Genomic DNA, 13,876 nt, shown 5'->3' on the forward strand with positions numbered 1-13,876 from the left:
CTTAATGTTGTTTTATTGTAGTCGTGTCCCTCATCTGTTTGCTGACAATATTATGTAACATTTTTAATGATGAACTGTAGCATACCCTTAATGGTCTATCCATACTAATATTATAAATGCAAAAGTGTGTCTCTGTCTGTCTGCTAGCTTTTCACGGCTCATCCGCTTAACCGATTTTAACGAAATTCGGTACAGAGATAGCTTGCATCCCGGGGAAGGACATAGGCTACTTTTTATCCCGGGAAATTAAAGAGTTCCCACAGAATTTTTAAAAATCTAAATCCATGCGTACGAAGTCGTGGGCACCAGCTAGTATTCTATAACCTTAAAATAGTTTAAGAACCTGCTCTAAAGTTAACCTATGTAAGCAGTACTCTTGCAGCATGAGGTTGAGTTGGAACGAGCAAGTAAAATTTGAGGTTTTGGGTGGTTACATAGGCCGCTATCAAAATCACTTTTTAGACTTTTTTTTCACAGGCTAATCTTCGGAACGGCTGAACCTATTTTGACGAGACTTTCACAGACAAGGAGAGGATTAACCAAAGAGTAACATAGGCTACTTTTTTAACTGACTTTCAAAAAAGGTGGAGTATTTTTCTACTTATGTACACCGAAATATCCGAGATTTCTGGACCGATTTGCGTAATTTTATTTTTAATCGATAGAGAAACTTTGTGACATTATCCCATAAAAAAATTCCAATTCCGCAATCCCTCAGCGCAATCCTGATGCTGCAGGGGACCTGACCACCAAGACTGATAGGATTTAGAAACTGTCGGTTATACATTGATATTGGAGGTACTTACCAAGTAAAGATTTAGAACTCTAGAATCCAACTCCTCAGCCCTGATGCTGTAAGGAATTGCATTCCTAAATCGTGGTGATCCCACGGGATTTTTAAAGATTCATGCGTTTACAAGTTTTTACGAAATTTGATACTGCATCCTTGCATTTCCGGGCTAATATGGATAGGCTACTGTTGTCCTGGAAAATCAAAAGTTCCCACGAGATTTTTAAAAACCTAAATCCACGTGGGCGAAGCCGCGAGGATCAGCTAGTTTATTCCATTTATTCACTCTGCCTACCATAAAGTTTAAAAATCATAGGGTTTTGTACTGTGTGTCAACCCATAGTAGTAGAAACGTAGTGATTATATTCTCTTTGCGTACTGATATAGCCTGTACCCTATATTCAATGTACTCTGTGGCCTGTATATAGCCAACAGCTGTCACAGAGCTGAGAGAAAACCAGAAAACTTATAACAGTTGTGTGTGCTGGTATGATCTTTGTGTGATCAAGTCAAGTTCCAAATTCATTCAAAAAAGAACAAGCAGAAAATTAAAACGTAGTGATATGGTAGTGATTATATACCTACTCTTTGCAGAAAATCCTGGAGAAACATAGCTATGCTATGAAATAGTTATTTCTAATACCAAACTAAAGCTTAGGTTTAAACAATTTCGATCATAATTAGATGCAAGACATGGAGAGAGATGAACAAGGTAATACAATTTAAATAACTTTGATTTAAAAAAATTACATAAAAAAAAAAAAGTTCAGTAGGCCACTGAACATTGTCTTAATTTTTATTTTTAACCGACTTCAAAAAAAGGAGGAGGTTCTCAATTCGTCGGAATCAGTAAAGTAAACAGTAGATTTTTAACCAGTCATAGCATAATTCCATGGGGCCACTAAAAAATGTGAAATAAAAATTTTTTACAAAAAAAATTAAACCGACTTTGATACACAAACACTAAAAATTGAAAAATAATTTAATTTATTACCGAATATATTATGTATACAAGAGATTATAGAGAGAAGATTTTTATGAGACTCCACAATGGCACCTCATTGGCACCGACCCCAAAAAATATTATTATGGAACTATATTAACTCTTGTATACATAATATATTCGGTAATAAATTAAATTATTTTTCAATTTTTATTGTTTGTGTATCGAAGTCGGTTTTTATTTTTTTTGTAAAAAAATTTACTGGAGATTTGGACATCCAGGACAGACATATAATACTAATAATTATGTACACTGGATGTCCAAATCTCCAGTTACTATAATGTAATGCAGGAGATATTTATCAAAGTGCACTACAATTACAGTTACTGTTGCACTCTGTCTCGTGCTTTGTTTCTCAACTATTTTTATGTCATGAGCTACGAAAAAGCCAAAGAGTTATTTAAAAAGCCTTACGACCCTGTCACTTAAAAATAATATTTTAATTATTAGTTTATTAATTACATACAGTTATTTACCTATTTATACTTTCAAGGCTCCCCAGGCAAGTCTGATTTTATTGCAGAAGTAGTATATAAAATTACATACATCCTAATACAAAATGTACTAAGAACAGATACCTGCTGGTCGATTGCGGTAGAATGACAGCTACAATGTCACGATTGCAATCACCTCCGATTGGTTGACACTCGCTCACTATTAGCTACAATGCATTGTTGCAACAAGAATAGCACAAATTCAGCCTATCATAACAGTTGAGATTGTAATAATGATTGATGCAGGTTTTACAAGATCAACCTACTGAATATCGTAGGCAAAGCTATAAAGCAATCTTCGCAAGCAAATAGCAATTGGAAGTTGTAATTAGGTCTATACATACTCTATATCAATACTACTTACACACTCTCCTGTCTCATGAACATCCATATGATCCATAGGACTTTTAATTCCCTGGCTCTTGGACTATAAGCTGTTTCTAGTTTGTAGCACACTTAACTGTATTTTATTCTTTTAGTAACTAGTAGTAGTATCTTTATCAGTAAGTTGAGTTGTTGTGAAGTTTTTGAAATAAAATAGTGCTGCTATAAAGTGTAACTATGTACATTTTCAGAACAAGACTGTGCAATTTGTTTACAAAAATATCACCACCCTACACAGTTACCATGCGGCCATGTCTTCTGTTTCCTTTGTGTGAAGGTAAGATCATTCAAAATCTTGTACCTCATATGATTTTGTAATGGTTAATGCCAGAGGTGCCATAGGAAATGTGGTGATGTAGCACAATACTGCTGCAATGACCACATCTTGCGCTTTTTGTCATTCAGTAAAGTAATGCTGTACTTGTTTTTCCTTTTCTCTCTGTCAATAATATCACTATCTCTATTATGGTAAACTTAAATATCACTTTCATTAACGGTAAAGGAAAACATCGCGAGGAAATTTACATGCCTGAGAGCTCTCCATGTTCTCAAAGGTGTGTGAAGTCTGTGGGCCAGTGTGGCAGACTATGGCCTGGTAATGGGTTGATCATGGTGATTATGGTACATAGCCCATATTCAAGTAGTATAAATTTTTCATGGTAAAAGAGATAAAATATAACGTTAACTTACGATATAGTTCCACAACATACTACTTGTCTGAGAGTCTCCATAAAGTTCTCAAAGGTTGTGAAGAAGAAGTTAATAATGATGATGATTTAATTTTATTATAGATGATGAATTATTATTTTACGTCATATACTAGTCTTGACACTTATATAGGCCATAGATGAAGACAGTTTTGATACCTTATGTATAAGGTCTGGGATGTAACTCATGTTTTAATGCTATAACGTTTTTGCAGGGTATTGCAATACTAAGCAAAAAGTGTGCTATATGCCGCACACACATACCGGCAGACTACTTTGATCATCCAGTTTTGTTAGATAACTTCAATACAGATGAAACTTTAGAAACTGAAAATGAAAAATATCACTGGTATTATGAAGGACGAAATGGTATGAACCAAAACAATTTAGCTTTTTTAAAGCAGTAGTGACCCTTTATCTTGAAGTCTCAAGCTTCAAGTCAACAAAAGGATTGACATTGGAAAGGTTGATGATGGTTCAAACCCTGTTCATTGCACTATTGCCATACCTCTTCTAACACAATTGCTATATTAGAGTGGAAAGAGTAATAATAGTCATGGCTAATATTGTTATTTTTTTTTTAATCTTCACCACCTAACTTAGCTGTTATCATTGTCTGTTGTGAGGGAAGGTTTCCTTCCAGCCATCATGATCGCTCCAGCTGAATGAAGAATGTCCTAATAGGCTCTTTATTATTTTAACATCAAGACTTTCTGTTTGTAGTAATTTTACCAACAGTTTGAAAACTGTGATGACCAACAGATTAAAATGGAAATCTTTATGTCCATGACGTGTTAATTTTTACGAAATTTAACGTATCCAAATTCGCCGCCCCGGCCCTCATACCTCGATTGCTATCTCGATCCGTCGCGTACTTGATATCTATTTTTATCAGGTTGGTGGAAATATGATGAGCGGAGTAATATTGATCTGGAATCTGCATACAACTCAAATGAAACAGAGTGTTTACTTCTACTGGCAGGCACATTGTACTGTGTAGATTTCGAAAACAAGGTTCAATTCCGTCGCAGTGATCCCACAAAACGTCGTCGAATAAAACGAGATTTACCCACCTTACCATCCAAAGGTACATATGTATAAGTCTAACAGCCGTACTCAGAGTAGCTTAATCGTTACTTAAGTTTAGTTAAAATGAGACAGAGCTATATATCTCTCACATAAATCTGTCTCGTTTTAACTCAATCTTAAGTAACGATTAGCAACTCTGAGTACGGCTGTTAAAGTATTATGTGTGCATCTCAGCACACATCATACTTTAAGGGTGAGATGTATAGAGCGTCTCTGACTTTGCTTAGACTTAAGACAGAGTTAAAACGAGACAGATGTATGTCTCTCACATAAATCTGTCTCGTTTTAACGCAAACTTAAGTCTGAGCAAAGTCAAAGTGTCGCTCAAAAAAGTTTCTCTGTCGAGTGTGACCGCATGCTGTTCCGATCCACACTTACGGGCGGGACATACTTAAGAGTGAGACGGACGATGTTTTAACAACGCAAATCAACGTTTGGTATTACGTTATAATTTTGAAAACTAAATAATATTTGAAAATAAACCATAACACATTTTTGAAATTATTTTTAAGTAAAGTTTGCCTTTTTGTTTTAAATTTTGTTGTTCTTTTACTTGGTTTATTAATGCAATAGAGAATGAGCTCATTACTCAATACATATTTTGATCATTGCAACATTTGGCATCATCATTAGTTAATGTTGCCTCAAAATTATTTCCAACTAGATGATGATGTCTGCGTGGATTTACGTTTTTTAAAAATCCCGTGGGATATAAAGTAGCCTATGTCCTTCCCCGGCATGCAAGGACAGACTCACTTTCGCATAAGTATTAGTATGAATAGTGAGAATTGAGGAAGAAAGAATTCTTAAAATCGGATCAGTTGTTAACAAATCTTTTCTCTTTATAATATTAGTCTAGAAAGAAGGCTATGTATGGTTACTTAAACTGTGTCACCATGCACGGTTTAAATAAAATTAAATGTACCTATTATTCGACAGGTATAGCAGGAATCAAAATAATAGATACAAGACAAACAGAGGATTTAGAAAGCACAACTGATGTCAATACTATCAACATTGAAAATGAGGAGCGTGGAAATGATGTAATATTAGTAACAAACGTAAGCGTCAGTAGCACCAGTGAGGATGTTAATCAAGCCGTCCACACCATGGATGATCTCGCCGATAGACTGAGGTAATCACTGTTTTACTAGAGGTCCATAGGCATTTGCGCTGCACCTGCGCGCTGGGCAGCGCCTTACTTCATACAAACTCATATTTAGCGCGCTGCGTCGCTCAATGAGCCTCAATAGTTCAACCGGTATAGGAGTGGACTGAAAACCGAAAGGTCGACGGTTCAAACCCCGCTCGTTGTACTATTGTCGTACCTACTCCTAGCACAAGCCTGACGCTTAGTTGGAGAGGAAAGGGGAATATTAGTCATTTAACATGGCTAATATACTTTAAAAAAAAATGGGCAGCTCCTAACCCACTGCTTAAAGGTTGGTTGGTTTGCCCATTGGTTGTGCCCTTTAAGCTCGCACATATTTATGGGCATCTTTTTCATTCTTCTCGATATTAACGACTGTGCAGGGCTCTTTAAGAGCCTGTGTCACGTTGTCCGTTGTCGATCTATTGTGATCGCCACCATCTAAATCATGTCCAATACTGATTGCTTCTTGTAGCTTCTTGGCCGGGATGTTTTTCGCCTCCTCTGGGTATTTTGAAGATACTAATATTATAAAGAGTGCAAAGTTTGTAAGTTTGTTTGTAGGATTTAATCTCTGGAACTACTGAGCCGATTTTGAAAATTCTTTCACCAGTAGGAAGTTTAACTTTTAGGCTATATTTTTTCAAAAAAAATTGAGATCCTTACGAAAATTGTAATAAGCTACCCATGCCAAGCCGGGGAGGTCGCTAGTGAGGTACAAACATAAAGGCGTTGCCGCATCCCCTCGGCAGAGCCTATTACATTACTGTCTTGGAGATTGAGGTTGACCATGTCGTCTGTTCAATCTGCAGTGCCCCATTAATGCCCATGCCAAAATGCATAAGTTTTTCCTAAACAGCATAAATTAAAACTTCTTCTATTGAATCGCTGGGCGAGTTACAAAAATTAACCAACACGTTTGTGCGCTAGGCGACTCGCGCGATGACTAATTAAGCACCTACTGTGGCGTGTCGCTCGCAGTGTGGCAAACTGCGATAGTTTGCAATACGTCTGTTTACTAGGATCAGGTCACTGTGCGAGTAGCTTGGCTTTTAGCAATAAGCGAGGCTCTTTGTAATGTGGCCTTAGCCGAATGGTTTATTCCTGGAAGATTTCTTCGTCGAATGTTATGTAGTAGCAATAGGTTAACTGGGTGTGCTAGGCTTCTTTAGGCTGCATTGATAAAATATAACGATCTCGGCGCGGTTCATGTAGAAGAGGCGAAGCTGACGTGGCGCAGACGTGTGTGTGCTGTCACGTATCAATTTTTCCATCTGTGCCCAGCTGGCACACCTAAAAGCCAATAATTGGGAATTGAATTGAATCATTTTTTCCGTAGTTCAAGTTGGCGCTAGATATTATAGCCGTCACGCTTTCGTATCGGCCTTATAAATAATTGAAGTCCATAAATGAAATTATATTTATTAACTAGCTGACCCGCCCCAGCTTCGTTCGGGTGGAGTATTTCGGACTGGGAGTGTCATCGTGCAGCCGTTGCTTGATACCTAAAATATCAATTCACTATCAGAAATTCTAAAATCCCCATGATTTAAGACTTTAGTATTTTGCAGCATCAGGATTGAGGAGTTAGGATCCGAAGTTCAATTATGTAGCCTATGCTTGGTACCTAAATTAATTTTGCATCATCCGCAGTTACTGAAACATTATAGTTTAGGAGTGCTGTACCCTACATCATCAGGGTTGAGGAGTTGGGACTTGAAGTCTGAGAATAAAGTCGTTGCTTGGTACCTACAATATGAATTCACTATGAACACTTCCTGAATCTTGATAACTCAGGCGGGCAGTAACCCTGCAGCATCAGGATTAAGGAGTTGAATCCAGAATTTTTTATGTGACCACCACGAAAACTTTTTTTGTTGATTTAAAAAAAAAATTGCAAATCGGTCCAGAAACCACGAAAAAATCGATGTAGAAAAAAGAACCACCTCCTTTTTGACAGTCGGTTAAAAACCGATGACCTTGAAATATTTACGGAACAATCTTTAAAATATCCCCTTTCTAACAAAAAAAGAATGAATGAAATCGGACTACGCGTTAATGAATTACAACTCAGTATACATTTTAACTTTCATCCCCTCTCCTACGGGAACCATGCTGAATTTCGGGATAAAAAGTATCCTATATTCTTCCTCATAGTATGACCTCAAATCGTACCAAGTTTCATTGGAATCCATTCAGTAGTTTCAGCGTGATGCGCGGCCGTGATACAGACAGACAGACAGACAGACAGACAGACAGATAGACAGACAGACAGACAAAAATGAAAAAAATTACAGTTTTGGGTTCAGTATCGATTATAGAGTGCCCTCGAAAAAAAATTTCAAAATATCTTCAATGTACAGAATTTGACCTGTTACAGTTTTATTATAAGTATATTGATGATTGATTATATTTATTAATTATTTATTATAATACAAATGCGCAATGACCGTTTTCTGTTCACGTCTACTAGCCCACGTTTTAACAATATCAAATTTATGAATTAGTACTTGATAAGCACTGTACATAGCATCCGATTTCTCTGTAGAACGGTGATTAGCCTAGTGGTGGAGACAGTTCACCATTTTAGTAATTTTTGGACCATTTTAAATTTTGTTAATCATGTCTTTTACTTACAATTTCCAAATATACTTATTTAATGTACAGAAATCGTCCACATATATAGACCTATAGTCCTATAGATACATAATAATATATGGATTATTGATTTCAGCAATATCACCATACAAAGAGAAGACCAATCAAGAAGCGATGAAGAAATTGTCTTAGAGGATAATGCAGAGAACATAATATGACAACTTTTGTACAATACTAGCTTGGCCTGCATAGCATGAGTACCTAATCTGCCATTAGATTTATTTATTTCAACAAAGATGATAAGAAGATGAAGTAGTAATAAAAGGAGTAAAAAAATAGGTAGTTATGAATGGGCAACTCATGTTGGCAGAGGCTCGGTCACATAGCATATGGGGTAACTGAGTACTAACCACTTTTATAAGTCGCATCGGCAAAATTCCTTTGCATAGAAAATCCCAACGTAAAGCAGACTAAAACTGAATGTAAACCACTGAAATACAGCCCTTTTTGCTTGATGTTGAGAACAACAGCGACTCCTGCTATCTAGCTCATAATTCGTGCGTACAAAACATAGCGCGTAGGCAACAACCAACAGCGCCGTACAAAAGTAAGATTTCTGCATAGATACATAAGTGTTATTATAAGGTATATAGGTAGTTCTGTTAGGAGGAACGACGTCGGCGCGGCGGCGGGTTCCGTCCGCGGTGTTGTCCGGCGGCATCCTCTACATACCCATGTTGCGCGAGTTCCCAACGTTGTAAAGTCGCTGGCACATGCTGCCTTGAGTTCTATTCGCGTTAGAGTTCAAAATCGATATAATGTAAGTACGTATTTATTTTTAAATAAAGTAAAATTTTTGGCGCGATTTGAGAGATTGTTTGTCTTTGTGAGAATAACTCGGATATTTTTTCGGACGGAAGTAACCTGCAAACGTCATTTCCACCGAAAATGGCCGGTAAATATATCAGCTATTTTGAGGCCGCCATCTTACAGTCGAGGTACCACACCTATATCAAGTACAGCGATCGGATCACATTACAAGTAGTCCAGTCTAAAGTTGCGATATGGCGGTTTGGGTAAGACAGACCCAGACAGAGAGAAGAGATTAAATACACTATTAGGCATTTTAATTTTAATACAATCACAGCAGCCATGCGCCGCAGTTCACGTCGTGTTCAACGTGTTCATAGGAATCCCTATTTTAAACAAAGCTCCTTGTTTTGCTACATGATTTTGATTCAAAAACCTTTTGCCGACTCATTTTCATAAATGTAATCCTGTGTATGTTTATTAATTATACAATTTATTTTAACCGCCTCTCAAGATTACACATAATTTTCAAAACAATAAATTATTATGCATGCCAATTAATTCAATTACATAATTTATATGCATGTTTTGTTTATATCCATCTAATAATTATTATTTATTAATAGTATAAGCCTTGCAGAATCCTATGCACGATAGGTAATGTACATAAATATAGTAGTAAACATTTTACTTATATTTACATGTATACAAAAATGAGAAATGAGTACCTATATTAAAATGTTATTATTATTAAATTCAATGTGTTTATTAAAAGCTAGAATTTTATTTTTTTTAATTACATCTTACATACTTTTTATCCCAGAAAATCTAAGAGTTCTCACGGGATTTTTAAAAACCTAAATCTACTGCAACAAAGTTGCGGGCATCAGCTAGTAAATAATAACTGTACAGGGTGTAACCAAAACGCTGGCAAAAACGTCTTACATTACGATTATTGATTACTGATAATATGGTACCTACCACAAAAAAACTGCGAAAAAATATGTAGGTACATATTAAAAATGCTATAATTTTGTAAAAGTTTGCGATATATTGTAAATGTAACATCTGACTGACGCTACATCGTTCGTTTGTTGTGGTAGATTTTTGAGAGTTTTTGACTAGCTTAGTGCATTTTAAAGATGTTTTACAATGCCAATATGTCACGCGATTACAGCGCTGCGTCTGGGGGACTTCTTTCATGAAAAGGACTTTGATGTTTTACCCGTAGTCCGGTTCAGTTGTCCGGTCAACCGGACTATGGATAAAAGAAATTATCCATGGTACAGTTAACCGGACTATGGAACATTTTTTTTTATCCATGGTACAGTTGACCGGACCACGGAAGATCTAGTGCTAGATCTAGTGCTAGAGAAAAAAAAAACTATCTAGCTTCTAGATCTAGATCTAGAAGCTAGATAGTTTTTTTTTTTAATTTTTTTTCGAATTTATGTAGGTATTATGGTTAGAGACGTAAATTAAAACTACCTGACTATTCATAAGCACTTGTAAAAAGTTTACATGAATAAAAAAACATTCTATTCTATTCTATAGACGATGACTGCTAAGCCAGAGGTCACACCTACTGGTTCGTACCTAATGCCCCGCGGGGGGCATTCATGTTTGTGTGAACATTTGTATTTTGTATTCGAGTCATGAATTTAATATTTAGTATTATGTAACAGGCTACATATTTCTTTATACATTAATTGTACATGTACAGATATGCTTCCCCATACAAGAGGCTGGAGGGGGAAAATTTCCGTTTTCTTAATTTTTTCGTTGTTAATATGTGATTTCAAGCCATATGTGATTACATACCAAATTTCAGCCTTCTAGGACTTTTGGAAGTATCCTAGAATTTTTGACTAGAGGTTTGCGAAGAAATTTTTTTAGGCCATGCCTTAGAAAAACTAGCGAACATTAGATAGTTTTAAGTTCTAATCCCCCCAAGGGTATATAAAAGGAAAATGTGACTGACTGACTGATTGACTGACTAACTGATCTATCAACGCACAGCTCAAACTACTGGACGGATCAGGCTGAAATTGGGCATGCAGATAGCTATTATGGCGTAGGCATCCGCTAAGAAAGGATTTTTGGATTCAACCCCTAAGAGGGTGAAATTTGTGTAATCTACGCGGACGAAGTCGCGAGCATAACCTAGTTACAAATAAAACAATATATTTATTCTATAGACCCTCACTCATAAAATCAGTTGAGACCGGGCAGTGCCGAATCCATAGCGTAATATACGTAGACAGAAAACCCTGAAAAACACCCATTATTGTTTACCATAATTGGCACGTACCGGATCTTTACCTAAGACAGACAGTAACATTTTCGTAATATTAAAAGTACATTTTTAAATATTAAATAACATTTTTAAAACATTTTAAAATGTACTTTTAATATTTATTTATTTATTATAGCCTTTTTGTTCCTTGATAATGGTTCTTACACTAATTATTAACACACACTTTTATTTATGTCTATAGTTTGTTATTATTTATATGTATTATTTGATTTAATGTTAAGTAACTATATACATATATATATTTTTTATTTATTAATATTATATATTAATTATTTTAATATTATGGTCTATTATATTCCCCTAAACAAGACAACCGGACCACGTAAATATTAAATTTTTTTAGTGGCCACACTAAATTTGTATTTTTAAATCGTATATCCACGGAAAATATTTTTTTTCCGTGGTTCGGTTGACCGGACAACTGAACCGGACTACGGGTAAAAGATCAGGACTTTAAGCATTAATGTTCTCCAACAGCGCCCCGCCCCCCTATCGATGTCATTCAAGTGCCAAGAGAGCCTTGTCGTACTGTATTGCCCACAGATCGTAGATTGAGTAAAACAGCTAGATTAAAGTACTGTGTAACCGCGTATGAGATAGAGATAGCACGACGTAACGATGAATAACACGACAATTACCATTGTTTAGTAGTCAATATTTGTATTAACTATTAACCGATCAACAGTATTTGTATTAAACGTTTCTTATGTGAAAACAAGTAAATAACTAATGAGAAATACAATGACGCCATGAATTCTCAAAGTTTGTTTTGCAACTAAAGTTGTATTCCTTCCTTGTAAGAATCGGTTACACGGTAAAGGACACAAAATAGGTTAGCTGCGTCTCTTGTTTATCACATTAGTAACTTTATCTGTGCTCTGTTTTTAGTGTGAATGAGAAAGCAAACGTTCCTTTATCAAGCTTTATTACTCTATCTACGCCACAGATGTATTGCCAGTTGTTTGGTTACGTTGGCAGTACTACATTTCTGTCCGATAATGGTTGTATTGAAGCAGTATACATCTCATATATTTTCCTAATTTTCGTTTTTGTATGGACTTGTCCATCTCTTAATAAATAATGGTGGCACTTAATGCTTGTGGCAAACAATAAGCACTGGCAAGCGTGTGGGGCGTGGACCGGGTGTTCGCGTATGCTTACTGATGCTTACCAACGCTTGGAAGCGCTTGTCGTTCCGTACGACAAACGCTCGCAGCCAATCTGATCAAACGATTCGTTCAATCAAAGATCATTGAGTGTACAATTGCCATAAGCATGAAGTGGCACGAGTGGTCTAAGATCCACGACAGTTCTACGGATTACTGGTCTGTGGTTCCAAGTTCCAACCAATGGTAATATAGTAGATAATCTATGAACCAATGTTATTCAGGTTCAAAAGGGCTAAAATCCAGAGCCGTAAAACCAATGGTATAGGTCCATAGGAGTAATAGTGTTCTGTTTCTGTGCAATGAGTAAAGAAATGTGGTTCTGTGTAATATGTATTGGTCTGTTATTGGTCTGAAGCCGTAGACTGAATAAAAAAGCTACACTAAAGTACTGTGTAACCGAGACTGAGATAGCGATAGCCCGACGTAACGATGAATAACACGACAATTACCATTGTTTAGTAGTCATTGGGGCCGATTCTCACATTGTGGCTAATTCCGTTGTACACAATCTCTAAACTAAACTAAAATGGCACGTCTAAATCTATTGCTATCCCTATCATAATGTTGCTTGCGGAAAAGGATAGCACTAGATTTAGACCTGTTAATTTAGTTTAGTTTAGAGATTGTGTACAAGAGAATCGGCCCCAATATTTGTATTAACTGATTAACAACATTTGTATTAAACGTTTTTTATGTGAAAACAAGTAAATAACTAATGAGAAATACAATGATGCCACGAATTCTCAGTTTGTTTTGGAACTAAAGTTGTATTCCTTGAAAATAATCGATTACACGATAAGGGACAACAATAGGTTAGCTGCGTCTCTGTTTATCACATTAGTAACTTTATCTGTGCTCTCTTTTTAGTGTGAATGAGAAAGCAAAAGTTTCTTTGTCTAGATTTTTTACTCCGTCTACGTCTGTAGCTGATGAACCATAGACATACTGAACTCTGACTCTGATACATTCACGCTCCATCCAACTTCCATGATATTATGATAGATCAAAATATAAAAAGAGGTTAGGCTTATATTTTTAATGTTAAAAGCTATTCCGAGTATTCGGTGCTGTTTAGTTATTACCTCAAAAGTTAAATTATATATATTTACCTAACAAGCATTATATTGAACCGCTAAAGATATCGTAAATTAGTTTTATTAAAAAATATTTGTTCCACACAACAGGTAAATAAGTAACTATTTAATTCTATTATCATTTCCGAAATGAATAATTGTTTGTCTATTTTATACCGTTTCGTTTCAGACTATGCAGAGAATTATTTCGGCAACCAGAAACCTTCTAGGCACACATATCTCTAAAAGTTTTGATATTGTAACTTGTAATTTTAGCATATTTCAAAATGGA

General features: G+C 35.9%; 1 protein-coding gene across 1 annotated transcript; it reads left to right on the forward strand.

Annotated features, from left to right (window-relative positions):
- Positions 1–1,232: 1,232 nt before the first annotated feature.
- On the forward strand, positions 1,233–9,486 carry LOC117988522 (E3 ubiquitin-protein ligase RNF146-like). The gene is made up of 6 exons (XM_034975672.2): positions 1,233–1,502; positions 2,863–2,948; positions 3,594–3,747; positions 4,274–4,465; positions 5,407–5,602; positions 8,352–9,486. Exons 1-6 carry the CDS (start codon positions 1,475–1,477, stop codon positions 8,431–8,433), a joined length of 738 nt encoding a protein of 245 aa, XP_034831563.2. The 5' UTR covers positions 1,233–1,474; the 3' UTR covers positions 8,434–9,486.
- Positions 9,487–13,876: the final 4,390 nt, after the last annotated feature.

This window comes from Maniola hyperantus, chromosome 14 (genome assembly GCF_902806685.2).
Source record: "Maniola hyperantus chromosome 14, iAphHyp1.2, whole genome shotgun sequence".
NCBI classification, from domain to species: domain Eukaryota; kingdom Metazoa; phylum Arthropoda; class Insecta; order Lepidoptera; family Nymphalidae; genus Maniola; species Maniola hyperantus.

What these genes read in the sequence shown, in the direction of transcription:
- LOC117988522 (XM_034975672.2), top strand. Translation starts at nt 1,475, where the DNA reads ATGCAAGACATGGAGAGAGATGAACAAG. An exon ending in ACCCACCTTACCATCCAAAG is followed by an intron (nt 4,466 to 5,406) that starts GTACATATGTAT and finishes ATTATTCGACAG; the next exon opens with GTATAGCAGGAATCAAAATA. An exon ending in GATCTCGCCGATAGACTGAG is followed by an intron (nt 5,603 to 8,351) that starts GTAATCACTGTT and finishes TATTGATTTCAG; the next exon opens with CAATATCACCATACAAAGAG.